We start from the raw sequence: 18,266 nt of genomic DNA on the forward strand, positions 1-18,266 counted from the left end.
ATGCGGGTGACAGGACCCCGCTTCCCTCACCGCGTGATTCACAACGTCAGTCACGAGAAGGAACTCCAGATGGCTCTGAAACAAATAATGGGGTTGCAAATCAAAACGGATTCGAGGCAAATCAAAATGCTGGAGTTGCGAACGAACAAGCACTCGATGACGCCTTAAAAAATCTCATTGATCAACAAGTCTGCAATGCTCTCCGAGCTTTTACCAGCCAATTGCCAGTTGCACCACCAACACCAACCTCGAATCAGAATACTTTGGAAAACCCACATTTCGGGCTCGTTAACTCAGGCACTGGTGGAACTCCAAGCGAGTCTCGCGATGGTGAACCAAGTAACATAGTTAATTCTGATTTACAAAATTTAGTTCTAACTTTGCAGAAACAGCTCAAGGAGCAAATCGATCGCATAGAGCAAATACCTGGAGTGCCACCTGTAATCAAAGGAATAGACATAGATAAGTACTCACAACAACCATGGAAGCCTAATGCTGCTTCGGTGCCGATCCCGAAGAAGTTCAAAATGCCTGATATTCCAAAGTATGATGGCACAACTGATCCACGAGACCACGTGACTGCATTCACAACTGGCGTGAAAGGCAACAATTTAACCAAACAAGAAATTGAATCAGTATTGGTCAAGAAATTCGGTGAAACACTCACCAAGGGAGCATTAACATGGTATTCCCTCTTACCCGAAAATTCTATAAATTCTTTTGCTGAGCTTGCAGATTCTTTTATCAAAGCGCATTCAGGAGCTCAAAAAGTTGAAAAAGGAATGGAATATAGTTTCAAAATCAAGCAAGGAGATTCAGAGTTGCTTAGAGAGTTTGTGGATAGGTTCCAGCATGAAAGAATGACGTTACCACGCGTACCTAATAACTGGGCAGCTATGGCTTTTGCCAGTAATTTGAATGAGAAAAGCTCAGAAGCTACGAGACGACTCAAAGAAAGTCAGCGTGAATTTCCAGCAACAACCTGGAATGATGTTTACAATAGATAGAGCACGAAGCTGAGGATAGAAGAAGACATTATCTCCCGAACTTAGAAAGAGGAGAAGGTGAGTTCGAGACATTCAGAAACCGAAAAAAGGTCCGGTAAAAATAGATACGAACCATATATGGGCCCAGCAGGAAAAGACTCACGATCAAAGCAGGACAATTCAATCGAGAAATAGAGAGTCGGGTTCATCATCAAGGTCTAGAAATGATCGAAACATACGAGAAATTCGAGATGATGATCGGAACTTGAAGGCAAGATTTGGCGGTTACAATTTTAATGTCAGCACTTCAGAGTTAGTAGAGGTATTAAGAGGCATGGGTGATAAGGTGCGGTGGCCAAAAGAAATGAGATCAAATCCAAATAGGCGCAATCCTAATCACTGGTGCGAATTTCACAATGATCATGGTCATAAAACGGCAAATTGTAGATTGCTACAAGGTGAAGTTGACCATCTATTAAAGCAAGGGTATCTCACCAAATTATTCAGTGAGAAAAGTAAGCAAGCATACATGAAGAAAAGTCAGGAGCCCCCTAAACCTCCTTCTCCCAAAAGGACCGTCAATAGTATAAGCGGGGGCGAAGAAATCAATGGCGTGACATATACAGCAGCCAATAAAATTTCTAAAGTTACAATTACCCACGGGAAGCGGGTCCGACATGTTTTGGAGGAAGAAAGTATTACATTTGATGATGTGTATGGCGTGTTAACTCCACATAACGATGCACTGGTAATATCTCTACTTGTACATGATTCTCATGTGAAATGAGTTTTGATTGATCCAGGTAGTTCTGTGAACATTATTCTGCTAAGAGTACTAAACGAGATGCAAGCTAAAGATAAACTAGTACCAAAGGCTCATACTTTGTCTGGATTCGACAATTCAAGAGTTGTGACAAAAGGGGAGCTAACACTTACTACATTCGCAGAAGAGGTTGTCAAAGATACGAAATTTCAGGTGGTAGAGATGGAAATGGCTTACAATATGATTCTTGGGAGACCATGGATCCATGAGATGGATGTCGTTTCGTCTACCTTACATCAAGTTATTAATTTCCATCACCATAGGGAATATGTCAAATCCGTGGGGATCAACAGACATCCAGGAGTATCAACTCTGTAGCAGATTCAAATACGAGAAACGAAGAAAAATAGCAATTATAGAATCCAGTTGAAGATACCACAACACAAGCCTCAATTGAACAAGGGCGAATAGATGTGGACTCAAGGCCCGATTCCATTCAAGAACCAGAGGAAAATGAAAATATCAAAACAACGATTGAAGAACTGGAGGTTATAGAGTTATTTACATAATGGCCTGAAAGGAAAGTCTACGTTGGGGTGAACCTAAGCCACAACATAAAAGGTAAATTGATTGAATTTTTAAAAACTAATGTGGGTTGTTTACCTGGTCTCATTCTGATATGACGGGAATACCACCGGAAGTAATGACTCACACGTTAAATGAAGACCCATCGTATCTACCCGTCAAACAAAAGAAGAGAAAGCAGGGGACTTTCAAAAATCAGGTGATTCAAGATGAGGTTCAGAAACTATTAAAAATTGGGTCTATCCGCGAGATAAAGTATCCTAATTGGTTAGTCAATACTGTTGTAGTACTGAAAAAGAATGGCAAATGGCAAGTTTGTGTAGATTACGCAGACGTTAACAAAGCTTATCCTAATGATTTTCTTCCATTACCACATATAGATCAACTGATTGATGCTACTGTAGGACATGAATTGTTAAGCTTTTTAGATGCGTATTCATGGTATAACCAGATCAAAGTGGATCCCCTAGATGAAGAAAAAACTTCATTTATAACAAACAAGGGGACTTACTGTTATAAAGTAATGTCTTTTGGTCTCAAAAACGCTGGTGCAACGTATCAAAGATTGGTGACCAAAATGTTCCAAGAACATTTAGGATAAACTATGGAGGTCTACATAGATGATACGCTCGTTAAATCTCAACAATCAGGGGATCATATATCGCACTTGTCTGATACATTTCAGATCTTACGAAAATTCAATATAAAGCTAAATCCCGAGAAATGTGCATTCGGCGTTTCATCAGGTAAGTTTTTGGGTTTTCTTGTTTCTAACTGTGGTATTGAAGTAAATCCTGTACAGATTAAAGCCATTGAAGAAATTCCTGACATGCTTACAAGTAAAAAAAAGTGCAGAGACTGACAGGAAGAATTGCAGCCTTGGGGAGATTTATTTCCAAGTCATCAGAAAAATATTTAAAATTCTTTTCAGCTCTTAAAAAGCAAGATCAATTTGAATGGACCGAGGAGTGTCGACAAACACTCAAAAACTTGAAGACATACTTGTCAAATCCGCCGTTACTCGTAAAACCAAAGGTTGGGGAAAGATTGTTCATCTATCTAGCCGTGTCAGAAGTAGCGGTGAGTGCGGTTTTAGTTCGTGAAGACCAAGGTAAACAGTCTCCAATTTATTATGTTATCAAATCATTATTAGATGCGGAGATGCGGTATCCTCAATTAGAAAATCTTGCATTTTCACTAATCATAGCATCTAGGAAACTAAGGCCTTATTTTCAATGCCACCATATTTCCGTAGTAACTGCTTATCTATTACGCAATATATTACACAAGCATGAGTTATCAGGTATGTTAGACAAATGGGCTATAGAATTAAGTGAATATGACATCACATATCAGCCCAGAACCGCAATAAAATCTCAGGTGTTAACAAATGTTTTGGCTGATTTTAGCCAAGGGATGCAATTAGAAGCAAAAAAGAATTACAGGTGTTCAACGGGTCTAATCCAGGGATTTGGACCTTATTTACTGATGGCTCATCTAATGTGAATGGGGCAGGTTTAGGAATTGTTTTGGTACCACCTACGGGTGAAATCATTCGGCAGGCCATAAAATGTCATTCTATAACTAATAATGAGGCAGAGTATGAAGTTGTGATTGCAGGTTTAGAACGGGCACGAGAACTCGGCATTAATTAGATTGTAATCAAAAGCTATTCGCAGCTTGTAGTTAACCAAATGCTGGGGACTTATATATCCAGGGAAGCACGAATACAGCAGTACTTAGAAAAGGTATGGGACCTAATTAGACAATTCCAAACTTGGAAAGTTACGCAATACTAAGAGATGAAAATGTCGAGGCATACTCCCTAGCCAATCTCGCATCTACGGCAGACGTGACGAGCAATGAAAATGCCTCCGTAATTCATTTGTTTCATTTAGTACTCGATCCAGACAAAAATGAGGTAAATTTTAATAACTTAACTTGGGATGAAGGAACGAGATTGTTGCTTTTTTCCAGTATGGTACCGTCCCTAAAGACAAGAAAAAAACTCACGTGCTTCGAAAAAAGGCTGCTTGATATTGTTTAAAGCAAGGCAATCTTTATCGAAAAATGTTCGGTGGACCCTTAGCAAGATGCCTCGGGCCTTCTCAAACGGAATATGTAAGGAGAGAGATACACTAGGGGCATTGTGGAAATCACGCAGGAGGAAGATCACTGGTAAGAACCATGATTGGAGCAGGCTATTATTGGCCTAAAATGGAAGAGGAAGCGGAAACTTTCGTGGCTAAATATGATAAATGCCAAAGATATGGTAATAACATGCATTGACCTGCGGAGTTGTTACATCCGGTTGCTGCATCATGGCCTTTTATAAAATGGGGGATGGATATCGTGGGTCCTCTACTACAAGCAAAAGGCAAGGTAAAATTCTTGCTTGCACTCACTGACTACTTTACTAAATGGGTAGAAGCATGAGCATTTAAACAGGTACGAGAAAAAGAAGTCAGAGATTTCATCTGGCAAAATATCATATGTCGATTCGGTGTACCAAAGGAAATCGTGTGTGATAATGGCCCGCAATTTATAGGCGCACAAATCACGGAATTTTTTCAAAGTTGGCAGATTAAAAGGATTACTTCAACACTTTATCATCCGGTGGGTAACGGACAAGCTGAATCGACAAATAAAGTCATTATCAACAATTTGAAGAAACGATTGGAAGAATCCAAAGGTAATTTGCCAAAATTGCTACCTGGTGTTTTATGGACATACCGCACCACAGCAAAAACAAGTATGGGTGAAACGCCATTCTCATTGGTGTACGAAGCTAAAGCCTTAATTCCAGTTGAGATAGGGGAGCCAAACACAAGGTACACGCAGGCGTCAGAGGAATCCAATGAAGAAGAAATGCACATAAAACTTGATCTACTTGAAGGAAAAAGGGAAGCTGCATTAATAAGAATGGCAGCACAAAAACAAGTCATAGAATGATATTACAATCGGAAGGCACGTCTAAGATACTTCAAGATTGGGGACTTCGTACTCAAAAAAGTTTTTCAATCCACAAAGGCGGCTAATGCGGGAAAATTAAGTCCAACTTGAGAAGGACCTTACAAGATTCATGGTATCGCGGGGAAAGGAGCATACGAACTGGAAACAATGGATGGCAAGATATTACCTTCACATTGTAATGCCGTTCACCTAAAGAGATACTATTTCTAAGGAGTACCCACGTTTAGGTATCCTCGTTTTAAAATTTTATTTTTGAATTGTTAAAATTTTACTAACGATTTTACATGATAGGCAAAAAACTAACCCGTACTAAATGATGAATCATGACCTACAAGGCACGTGGAATAGATTAAAATTCCCGGTCTAGGGTTAAAACTATTCAGATAGAAATTGAGACGGGATAAGCAGTCTTCATCTATAATCGTACCTCCGAGTCCTATATGTTTTATTCCTTTACAGGAAAAGGACCAAATAAGACGAGTAATCAAGTGCTCGAGACTTCATACTTCAAAGCTCAAATACTTGGGGGACTATATAATATATATAGACATATGTATAAAGAAGGCAAAGAAGATTGGGAAATAATCAAAGTTCAAGCCTGAAAAGTTTACTCATTAAATGAGTCAAATGCTGAGCAAAGTTACGAGCTAAGGCCAAAGAAAAACCTTAGCATAGTTAGATTAAAGACAATATACTGAAACGGGTTATAAATAAAAACCTTGTGTTTATTTTCTTTTTTGAAATCTGTTGTAAGGAAAACAGTTACAAAGAAGTTATAGAAGTTATTTAAATACATGTAAAGTGTTATTTAAAACTTGACAAAGTTCAAAATAAAAACATGTCAAAGTTATTTCAAGAAACATGTGTATTCCTATTTCTTTTATCGTACATTAACACCAGTATGAAGTTGAGACGTCTTCTTCATTAAGTGTCGAATATAAAAGGGCCCTCTATTATAAAATTCATAATTTATTTAGACATTCATGGAGTTAAAAAAGCATTTTGCAAAATAAAAGTGCAAACTATTGAATAAGTCCTTAAAATATAAAGGCAAGAATGAGCAAAACAGAAGTTCAAAAATAACTACAAAAACTTCTTAATATTAAAAAGTTTGAGTATGAACTTAGCCATAAGAGTTACATATACAAAATACCCCGAAAAAGGTTTGGGGACTTGATGTTTTCAACAAACCCTCAAATAGGACCAAGGGTTGCAACCACATTCCACTAAAAAAAAGAAAAAGGGAGTCACATATCATTAACTCGTCACTGAGGAGTTGAAAAAGGAACCAAAGCAGGGTCATCAGCAGCAGCAGGCTCAACTTGACTTGAAGGAGTTGGAACATTCACCGTACCCATATCATCTTCAACATTGCCAGAAGCTTCAACCACGAGAGAAGGAAAGTCTTGGCTCTGCTGAATCTTTTCAATAGTTTCTCTTATTTTGGCTAACTCAGCTTCCAAGTTAAAATTCTCCTGGCTAACTTCTAAAAGGGTATCATGGCGAGTATTTAAAAACACCCAACTTACTTCAATTGCGGTTTTGTCTTCAAGAATCTCGTAATCTCTCTCCCAGTCAGCAATTTCACTTTTAAGATTTTCATTCTCAACCAAGGAAGAATCATAAGAAGTTTGAAGCGAAGCATGTGAACTTTCTAAGGAACGAACCTTATCAGAAGATTCCCAGAGGTCTTCTTGAGTCTGAGTCTGAGTTTGCACAAGTTCACCGGCATACGCTTCTTTCTCACTTAAAAAAGCCTTCAACTCTGTGATTTCTTCACTAGCCTTTGAGAGTTGCTCGGAAAAAGAAGTTTCAAGAAGATTTTTGTCCTTACCAACTTGATTTGAGGAAGTTCTTTCAACCGCCAATTCCGTAGTTAAAACCCTCAACTGCTGCTCTAAGGTGCGCTTGTTCTCTTCTAACACTTCTATGTCAATTTGAAGGCTTTCTTATTGTTCTCTCTAGTTATCTGCTTCAACTTGATACTCATGAATTAGTTGCTCCATGTGGGAAACCCTCTTCATCATTTCTGTACCAATGAGGTTGATCTAAAAAAGGGAGGAAAAGGTAAGAACCTTAATAAAAAGGAGTAGCAAATCATTAAAAAGGAATACCTTTAGTGATGACTATGTCGTTTATCCAAGTTAAAGAGTTGTGGCTCTCAAGCTTGGCTCTCTCGATTGGACCAATTAGAAACTTCAACCACACGTCAACCCCACCTAATTTCCTCAAAAGATTACCATCGGCAAGGACCTCGATGATAACCTGTTTCATGGCTCCGTTTCCACTTGAGGAACCAACCTTAGTTTGTTGAATAGTCGTAGGAGGAATTATGGAAGGGGTTAAAACATCCTGGGGGGAGCAGTAATGGCAATAGTCACGACTGGCAAAGAAGGTATCACAGGAGCAGATATAGAAAAAGAAGCAATGGGTGCTTCATCAGAAACTGGGCCTAAACTTTCACTACCAAACCCGCAGACAAAAAGCTATTCAGCAGAATCATGAGTAGCAGCGGGAGTTTCATCATCAGAAATCATCAACGAAGCTTCAACATGCTCGGTTAGAGGAATAGAACGAGGGGAAGATGCTTCATCATCTGAAATAATTCGTCTTCTAGCCCGTGGCCTTTTTATCAAAGAACCCTCGTCTTGCTTTTTTTTTCTTCAAAGTCCTGATCAACAGTAGCTTTCCTCTTCGATGAAGAACCCAAAATTATCTCTTGGGCCCTTTCCAAAGAAATTCTGGAAGCTACGACGGACTCAGCACTTACGCCTCGAATGGGAAATCCTGACAAAAAGAAGGATCAAAATAATTTCTGGAAGAAGCAATAAGTGAAATTATAAAAAAACTCTTACCGTGAGTTTTCACTTTCCAACCAAATCAATGAGAGAGGTTTTTCCAAGACCTTCCGTCCATTGGAGCAACATTCAATAGCTTTCTTACCCAACCGTGAAAGTTGGGAATTTCATCAACAACTCCCATGGTTGCTGAAAAAGAAAAGGAAAATTAAGATGATGATCATCAAAATTGAGAAAAAGGTACGAGAAATTCATTAAAAAGAAAACTCACATGCAAAATTCCACTTCTCAGGAAAGGGAACATTTTCATCACCCACTAAACCAACAGTGGGGGAAGTAACAAACCTGGTGTACCAGCCACGGTTTTGTCATTTTCTGGACTGACTAGAACCCTTTTGCTCCTTGCCACTAGAGTGAAGACTCCTTGGCAAAAGTGTTTGGGAGAATGGAGATAGATTAAATGAAAAAATGTAAAAGGTATACCAGCCATATTGGCCAAATGCCTCAAACAAGCGACAACCTCCACACAATAGGGCCAATTTATCCTAAACAGACGTCGAAAAAGCGACAGAATATAACAGGGTCAATAGCAGGTTTGAAACCCAACGTGAAAGGGTATGTATAAACAAAAGAAAACCCAGTCAAATAAGAGGTGATTCTTTGGTTCGCACTGGGGATTATAATGGGGAAGTCATGGCTCCAATGGCAATCTCTACGAACTACTGAAATAAGACCTTCAGTAATTTGAGTCGGATAGATATCAGCACGTCTAATGAAGATAATTGATTTCTAATGGATTCTCTATCATTGTAGAAAGATAGTTCCGCAGGAACAATTTCATCCACTAAAGTTCACGAAGAGGTTCAGTGGGTTCTTTAGTCCTATATAAAGATCTTTGAGAAAGTGAACTCCTAGTTCTAGAAGGAGGAGAAGAACTCGATGAAGGAATAGAGGGGCCTTGTGATGAAGAAGACCCTAAACTACGAAGCCTTCCTCCTCTTCTACTTTTAATAGGAGCAAGAGAAAGGTTGTCAACAATGGGGACTCTCCGAGGGTTAGGGTTTGAAGAAGACATAGTAGTACGAGGAAGAAGAAAATTAGAATTTAATATTCTAAACTTTTGTGAAAAAGACAAAGGTAAAAAGTTATATTTATAGTTAGAAGCAACAATCAAAGAAAAAGGTACAATGATGGAAACATTATAATGAGAACTGACGCTTCGTAATTGGTGAAGCCGTAAAAATACCTTAAAAGGCGCTGAAGTGTTGCAGAGCCAACCAAGAGATGCCACGTGTCATGGACATTAAATGGAAGAGACAGTTGGAGCATCGGTTCTAAGGAAAAATTAATGGCGGAAAATATTCCCGCTTTAATGAGGTCCACTTCCCAAATATTCTATTGATGAATAAATGGCAAGTGGGGGGACTATCTATATTGGGAAAAATTAAGTTTATATATGGAATTCATTATAAGATGACACGTTATGACACGTGGACCAGTCAAAGAGGGATAGGTGATGAAGAAAAATCAAAGAGGCATGAGCTTCAACAGGCACGGGCAGATGTTCTGGGAAAAAGCAAGGAGGATAGGTGCTCGAACCTCTATATTATGGAAGGGAATGAATCTGATAGAAAATAAGGTATAGAAACATACTATTGGGCATTAAATACGAGAAACGTTAAGGAATTTGTATTGAATCAAATATGATTGTTGATTGTAACATTACATTAAATGTCATTAAATGCCATTAATTGACAATAATGACTCAATTATGGTAGAAACGAAATATATTACCTAGAAATAGCTATAAAAGGAGAAGACTGATCATTTGTAAGGACACAAAATATCATCGGATATACTGTTTATTTTGCTTTCTTTTGTTCATCTTATTATTATCAAAGTCAATTTCTTTTATTCATTCTATACTTGATTATCAGTAACCCGAGTTCTTCTAAAATAAAATTTTAATCGAAATTCCTATTTTTGGTTAAACAAATTGGTTCTGTTACTGGGAATCTGATAATCGTTTACTTTCTTAATCAAATTCTTTCATCAAAAAACTTACCATGTCGAATAACAACGACAACAACCAACAAGATCCTCAAAATCAGGAGAATGATGCGGGTGATAGGACCCCACTTCCCTCACTGCGTGATTCACAACATCAGTCACGAGAAGGAACTCAAGATGGCTCTGAAACAAATAATAGGGTTGCAAATCAAAACGGATTCGAGGCAAATCAAAATGCTAGAGTTGCAAACGAACAAGCACTCGATGACGCCTTAAAAAATCTCATTGCTCAACAAGTATGCAATGCTCTCCGAGCTTTTACCAGCCAATTGCCAGTTGTACCACCAACACCAACCTCGAATCAGAATACTTTGGAAAACCCATGTTCCGAGCTCGTTAACTCAGGCATTGGTGGAACTCCAAGTGAGTCTCGCGATGGTGAACCAGGTAACATAGTTAATTCTGATTTACAAAATTTAGTTCTAACCTTGCAGAAACAGCTCAAGGAGCAAAGCGATCGCATAGAGAAAATACCTGGAGTGCCACCTATAGTCAAAGGAATAGACATGGATAAGTACTCACAACAACCAATGAAGCCTAGTGCTGCTCCATTGCCGATCCCGAAGAAGTTCAAAATGCCTGATATTCCAAAGTATGATGGCACAACTAATCCACGAGACCACATGACTACATTCACAACTGGCATGAAAGGCAACAATTTAACCAAACAAGAAATTCGGTGAAACACTCACCAAGGGAGCATTAACATGGTATTCCCTCTCTTACCCGAAAATTTTATAAATTCTTTTGCAGAGCTTGCAGATTCTTTTATCAAAGCACATTCGGGAGCTCAAAAAGTTGAAAAAGAATGGAAGATATTTTCAAAATCAAGCAAGGAAATTTAGAGCTGCTTAGAGAGTTCGTGGATAGGTTCCAGCGTGAAAGAATGAGGTTACCACGCACACCTGATAACTGGGCAGCTATGGCTTTTGCTAGTAATTTGAATGAGAAAAGCTCAGAAGCCACGAGACGACTCAAGGAAGTCTACATGAATTTCCAGCAACAACCTGGAATGATGTTTACAACAGATACAGCACGAAGATGAGGATAGAAGAAGACATTATCTCCCGATCTCAAAAAGAGGAGAAGGTGAGTTCGAGATATTCAGAAACCGAAAAAAGGTTCGGTAAAAATAGATACGAACCATATATGGGCCCAGTAGGAAAAGACTCACAATCAAAGTAAGACAATTTAAGGTACAATCATAGATCGAGAAATAGAGATCGGGTTCATCATCAAGGTCTGGAAACGATCGAAACACACGAGAAATTCGAGATGATGATAGGAACTTGAAGGCAAGATTTGGCGGTTAAAATTTTAATGTCAGCACTTCAGAGTTAGTAGCGGTATTAAGAGGCATGGGTGATAAGGTGTGGTGGCCAAAAGAAATGAGATCAAATCCAAACAGGCGTAATCCTAATCTATTGTGCGAATTTTACAACGATCATGGTCATAAAACGGCAGATTGTAGATTGCTACAGGGTGAAGTTGACCATCCATTAAAGCAAGGGTATATCACCAAATTATTTAGTGAGAAAGGTAAGCAAGCATACATAAAGAACATGCAGGAGCCCCCTAAACCTCCTTCTCCCAAAAGGACCGTGAATATTATAAGCGGGGGCAAAGAAATTAATGGTGTGACGTATACAGCAGCCAATAAAATTTCTAAAGTTACAATTACCCACGGGAAGCGGGTCTGACATGTTTTGGAGGAATAAAGTATTAGATTTGATGATGAAGATGTGGATGGCGTGTTAACTCCACATAACGATGCACTGGTAATATCTCTACTTGTACATAATACTAATGTGAAACGAGTTTTGATTGATCCAGGTAGTTTCGTGAACATTATTCTGCTAAGAGTACTAAACGAGATGCAAGCTGAAGATAAACTAGTACCAAAGGCGCATACTTTGTCTGGATTCGACAATTCAAGCGTTGTGACAAAAGGGGAGCTAACACTTACTACATTCGCAGAAGGGGTTGTCAAAGATACGAAATTTCAGGTGGTAGAGATGGAAATGGCTTACAATATGATTCTCCGGAGACCATGGATCCACGAGATGGACGTCGTTCTATCTACCTTACATCAAGTTGTTAAATTTCCATCATCATGGGGAATACGTCAAATATGTGGGGATCAACATACATTCAGGAGCATCAACTCTGTAGCAGATTCAAATACGAGAAACGAAGAAAAATAGCAGTTACAGAATCCAGTTGAGGATACCACAACACAAGCCTCAACTGAAGAAGGGCGAACAGATGTGGACTCAAGGCACGATTCCATTCAAGAACCAGAGGAAAATGAAAATATCAAAACAACGATTGAAGAACTGGAGACTGTAGAGTTATTTACACAATGGCCTGAAAGGAAAGTCTATATTGGGGCCAAATTACGCCAGGACATGAAAGGTAAATTGCTTGAATTTTTAAAAACTAATGTGGGTTGTTTTGCTTGGTCCCATTCTGATATGACAGGAGTACCACCGGAAGTAATGACTCACAAGTTAAATGAATACCCATCGTATCCACCCGTCAAACAAAACAAGAGAAAGCAATGGACTTTCAAAAATCAAGTGATTTAAGATGAAGTTTAGAAACTATTAAAAATTGGGTCTATCCGCGAGATAAAGTATCCTAATTGGTTAGCTAATACTGTTGTAGTACTGAAAAAGAATGGCAAATGGTGAGTTTGTGTAGATTACACAGACCTTAACAAAGCTTGTCCTAAAGATTCTTTTCCATTACCACATATAGATCAACTAATTGATGCTACTGCAGGACATGAATTGTTAAGCTTTTTAGATGCGTATTCAGGGTATAACCAGATCAAAATGGATCCCCTAGATGAAGAAAAAACTTCATTTATAACAGATAGGGGGACTTACTGTTATAAAGTAATTCCCTTTAGTCTCAAAAACGTTGGTGCAACATATCGAAGATTGGTGACCAAAATGTTCCAAGAACATTTAGGAAAAACTATGGAGGTCTACATAGATGATATGCTCGTTAAATCAACAATCAGGGGTCATATATCGCACTTGTCTGATACATTTCAGATCTTACGAAAATTCAATATGAAGCTAAATCCCGGGAAATGTGCATTCGGCGTTTCATCAAGTAAGTTTTTGGGTTTTCTTGTTTCTAACCGTGGTATTGAAGTAAATCCTGTACAGATTAAAGCCATTGAAGAAATTACTGACATGCTTACAAGTAAAAAAAAGTGCAGAGACTGACAGGAAGAATTGCAGCCTTGGGGAGATTTATTTCCAAGTCATCAGAAAAATATTTAAAATTCTTTTCAGCTCTTAAAAAGCAAGATCAGTTTGAATGGACCGAGGAGTGTCGACAAGCACTCAAAAACTTGAAGACATACTTGTCAAATCCGCCGTTACTCGTAAAACCAAAGGTTGGGGAAAGATTGTTCATCTATCTAGCCGTGTCAGAAGTAGCGGTGAGTGCGGTTTTAGTTCGTGAAGACCAAGGTAAACAGTCTCCAATTTATTATGTTATCAAATCATTATTAGATGTGGAGATGCGGTATCCTCAATTAGAAAATCTTGCATTTTCACTAATCATAGCATCTAGGAAACTAAGGCCTTATTTTCAATGCCACCCTATTTCCGTAGTAACTGCTTATCTATTGCGTAATATATTACACAAGCATGAGCTATCAGGTATGTTAGCCAAATGGGCTATAGAATTAAGTAAATATGACATCACATATCAGCCCAGAACCGCAATAAAATCTCAGGTGTTAACAAATGTTTTGGCTGATTTTAGCCGAGGGATGCAATTAGAAGCAAAAAAAGAATTACAGGTGTTCAACGGGTCTAATCCAGGGATTTGGACCTTATTTACTGATGGCTCATCTAATGTGAATGGGGCAGGTTTAGGAATTGTTTTGGTACCACCTACGGGTGAAACCATTCGGCAAACCATAAAATGCCATTCTATAACTAATAATGAGGCAGAGTATGAAGCTGTGATTGCAGGTTTAGAATTGGCACGAGAACTCGGCATTAATTAGATTGTAATCAAAAGTTATTCACAGCTTGTAGTTAACCAAATGCTGGGGACTTATATAGCCAGGGAAGCACAAATGCAGCAGTACTTAGAAAAGGTACGGGACCTGATTAGGCAATTCCAAACTTGGAAAGTTACGCAATACTAAGAGATGAAAATGTCGAGGCATACGCCCTAGCCAATCTCGCATCTGCGGCAGACGTGACGAGCAATGAAAATGCCTCCGTAATTCATTTGTTTCATCCAGTACTCGATCCAGACAAAAATAAGGTAAATTTCAATAACTTAACCTGGGATTGGAGGAACAAGATTATTACTTTTTTGCAGTATGGTACCGTCCCTGAAAACAAGAAAAAAGCTCACTCGCTTCAAAAAAAAGGCTGCTAGATATTGTTTAAAGCAAGGCAATCTTTATCGAAAAATGTTCGGTGGACCCTTAGCAAGATGCCTCGGGCCTTCTCAAATGGAATATGTAATGAGAGAGATACACGAGGGGCATTGTGGAAATCACGCAGGAGGAAGATCACTGGTAAGAACCATGATTAGAGCAGGCTATTATTGGCCTAAAATGGAAGAGGAAGCGGAAAATTTCATGGCTAAATGTGATAAATGCCTAAGATAGGGTAATAACATGCATAGACCTGCGGAGTTGTTACATTTGGTCGTTGCACTGTGGCCTTTTTTGAAATGGGGGATGGATATCGTGGGTCCTCTACTACAAGCAAAAGGCAAGGTAAAATTCTTGCTTTTACTCACTGACTACTTTTCTAAATGGATAGAAGCGGGAGCATTTAAACAGGCACGAGAAAAAGAAGTCAGAGATTTTATCTGGCGAAATATCATATATCGATTCGCTGTACCAAAGGAAATCGTGTGTGATAATAGCCCGCAATTTATCGGCGCACAAATCATGGAAATTTTTCAAAGTTGGCAGATTAAAAGGATTACTTCAACACCTTATCATCCGGTGGGTAACGGACAAGCTGAATCGACAAATAAAGTCATTATCAATAATTTGAAGAAACGATTGGAAGAATCCAAACGTTTCTTCAAATTGCTACCTGGTGTTTTATGGGCATACCGCACCACAGCAAAAACAAGTACGCGTGAAACACCATTCTCATTAGTGTACGGAGGTGAAGCATTAATTCCAGTTGAGATAGGGGAGCCAAGCACAAGGTACACGTAAGCGTCAGAGGAATCTAATGAAGAAGAAATGTGCATAAAAGTTGATCTACTTGAAGGGAAAAGGGAAGTTACATTAATAAGAATGGCAGCACAAAAACAAGTCATGGAACGATATTACAATCGGAAGGCACGTCTAAGATACTTCAAGATTGGGGACTTCGTACTCAAGAATATTTTTCAATCCACAAAGGCGGCTAATGCGGGAAAATTAAGTCCAACTTGGGAAGGACCTTACAAGATTCATGGTATCGTGGGGAAAGGAGCATACAAACTGGAAATAATGGATGGCAAGATATTACCTTCACATTGGAATGTCGTTCACCTAAAGAGATACTATTTCTAAGGAGTACCCACGGTCAGGTATCCTCGTTTTAAAATTTTATTTTTGAATTGTTAAAATTTTACTAACGATTTTAGATGATAGGCAAAAAGCTAACCCGTACTAAATGATGAATCATGACCTGCAAGGCACGTGGAATAGATTAAAATTTCCGGTCTAGGATTACAACTATTCTAATAGAAATTGAGACGGGATAAGCAGTCTTCATCTATAATCGTACCTCCGAGTCTCGTATGTTTTATTCCTTTACAGGAAAAGGACCAAATAAGAGGAGTAATCAAGTGCTCGAGACTTCATACTTCAAAGCTCAAACACTTGGGGGATTATATAATATACATAGACATATGTATAAAGAAGGCAAAGAAGATTGAGAAATAATCAAAGTTCAAGCTTGAAAAGTTTACTCATTAAATGAGTCAAATGCAGAGCAAAGTTACGAGCTAAGGCCAAAGAAAAACCTTAGCATAGTTAGGTTAAAGGCAATGTACTGAAACGGGTTATAAATAAAAACTTTGTGTTTTATTTTCTTTTTTGAAATCTGTTGTAAAGAAAATTGTTACGAAGAAGTTATAGAAGTTATTTAAATACATGTAAAGAGTTATATAAAACTTGACAAAGTTCAAAATAAAAACTTGTCAAAGTTATTTCAAGAAACATGTGTATTCTTATTTCTTTTGTCTTACATTAACACCATTATGAAGTTAAGACGTCTTCTTCATTAAGTGTCGAATATAAAAAGGCCCTCTTTTATAAAATTCATGATTGATTTAGACATTCATGGAGTTAAAAAAGCATTTTGCAAAATAAAAGTGCAAACTATTGAATAAGTCCTTAAAATATAAAGGCAAGAATGAGCAAAATAGAAGTTCAAAAATAACTACAAAAACTTCTTAATATTAAAAAGTTTAAGTATGAACTTAGCCATAAACTAAGAGTTGCTTAGACAAAACGCCCTGAAAAAGGTCTGGGGACTTGATGTTTTCAACAAACCCTCGAATAGGACCAAGAGTTGTAATCACATTCCACTAAAAAAAAGGGGAGTCACATATCATTAACTCGTCACTGAGGAGTTGAAGAAGGAACCAAAGCAGGGTCATCAGCAGCAGCAGGCTCGCTTGACTTAAGGAGTTGGAACATTCACCGTACTCATATCATCTTCAACACTGCCAGGAGCTTCAACCACGGGAGAAGGAAAGTCTTGGCTCTGCTGAGTCTTTTCAATAGTTTCTTTTATTTTGGCTAACTCAGCTTCCAAGTTAAAATTCTCCTGGCTAACTTCTACAAGGGTATCATGGCGAGTATTTAAAAATGCCCAACTCACTTCAATTGCGGTTTTGTCTTGAAGAATCTCGTAATCTCTCTCCCAGTCAGCAATTTCACTTTTAACATTTTCATTCTCAACCGAGGAAGAATCATAAGAAGTTTGAAGATAAGCATGTGAACTTTCTAAGGAACGAACCTTATCAGAAGATTCCCGGAGGTCTTCTTTAGTCTGAGTCAGAGTTTGCACAAGTTCACCGGCATACACTTCTTTCTCACTTAAAAGAGCCTTCAACTCTCTGATTTCTTCACTAGCCTTGGAGAGTTGCTCGGAAAAAGAAGTTTTGAGAAGATTCTTGTCCTTACCAGTTTGATTTGAGGAAGCTCTTTCAACTGCCAATTCCGTAGTTAAAACCCTCAACTACTGCTCTAAGGTGCACTTGTTCTCTTCTAACACTTCCATGCCAATTTGAAGGCTTTCATATTGTTCTCTCCAGTTATCTGCTTCAACTTGATACTCATGCATTAGTTGCTCTGTGTGGGAAACCCTCTTCATCATTTCTGTACCAACGAGGTTGATCTAAAAAAAAGAGGAAAAGGTAAGAACCTTAATAAAAAGGAGTAGCAAATCATTAAAAAGGAATACCTTTAGTGATAACTGTACTATGTCGTTTATCCAAGTTAAAGAGTTGTGGCTCTCAAGTTTGGCTCTCTCGATTGGACCAATTAGAGGCTTCAACCACACGTCAACCCCACCTGATTTCCTCAAAAGATTACCATCGGCAGGGACCTCGATGATAACCTGTTTCATGGCTCCGCTTCCACTTGATGAACCAACCTCAGTTTGTTGAACAGTCGTAGGAAGAACTGTGGAAGGGGTCAAAATATCCTAGGGGGAGCAACAATGGCAATAGTCATGACTGGCAAAGAAGGTATCACAAGAGCAGATATAGAAAAAGAAGCAAGGGGTGCTTCATCAGAAACTGGGCCTAAACTTTCACTACCAAACCCACGGACAAAAAGTTGTTCAGCAGAATCATGAGTAGCAGCGGGAGTTTCATCATCAGAAATCACCAACGAGGCTTCAACAGGCTCAGTAAGAGGAATAGAACGAGGGGGAGATGCTTTATCATCTGAAATAATTCGTCTTCTAGCCCGTGGCCTTTTTATCAAAGAACCCCCGTCTTGCTTTTTTTCTTCTTCAGAGTCCTGATCAACAATGGCTTTCATTTTCGATGAAGAACCTAAAATTATATCTTGGGCCCTTTCCAAAG

The 18,266-nt window shown here is 38.6% G+C and overlaps 2 protein-coding genes across 2 annotated transcripts; both read left to right on the top strand.

The window, feature by feature from the left end:
- Positions 1–1,320: 1,320 nt before the first annotated feature.
- On the top strand, positions 1,321–2,127 carry LOC138877886 (uncharacterized). Its single transcript, XM_070157532.1, has 2 exons — positions 1,321–1,681; positions 1,790–2,127. The coding sequence occupies exons 1-2, from the start codon at positions 1,321–1,323 to the stop codon at positions 2,125–2,127; spliced, it is 699 nt and encodes a 232-aa protein (XP_070013633.1).
- Positions 2,128–11,533: 9,406 nt separating this feature from the next.
- On the top strand, positions 11,534–12,379 carry LOC138877887 (uncharacterized). Its single transcript, XM_070157533.1, has 2 exons — positions 11,534–11,714; positions 12,009–12,379. Exons 1-2 carry the CDS (start codon positions 11,534–11,536, stop codon positions 12,377–12,379), a joined length of 552 nt encoding a protein of 183 aa, XP_070013634.1.
- The last annotated feature ends 5,887 nt before the right edge of the window (positions 12,380–18,266 follow it).

The sequence above is a fragment of the Nicotiana sylvestris genome, chromosome 9 (genome assembly GCF_000393655.2).
Source record: "Nicotiana sylvestris chromosome 9, ASM39365v2, whole genome shotgun sequence".
NCBI lineage: Eukaryota > Viridiplantae > Streptophyta > Magnoliopsida > Solanales > Solanaceae > Nicotiana > Nicotiana sylvestris.

Excerpts from the sequence above, each read along its gene's own strand:
- LOC138877887 (XM_070157533.1), top strand. The coding sequence starts at position 11,534 with ATGGGTGATAAGGTGTGGTGGCCAAAAGAAATGAGATCAAATCCAAAC. Across the intron at positions 11,715-12,008 it reads CAAATTATTTAGTGAGAAAG|GTAGTTTCGTGAACATTATT; the intron begins GTAAGCAAGCAT and ends TGATTGATCCAG.
- LOC138877886 (XM_070157532.1), top strand. The coding sequence starts at position 1,321 with ATGGGTGATAAGGTGCGGTGGCCAAAAGAAATGAGATCAAATCCAAAT. Across the intron at positions 1,682-1,789 it reads ACATGTTTTGGAGGAAGAAA|GTAGTTCTGTGAACATTATT; the intron begins GTATTACATTTG and ends TGATTGATCCAG.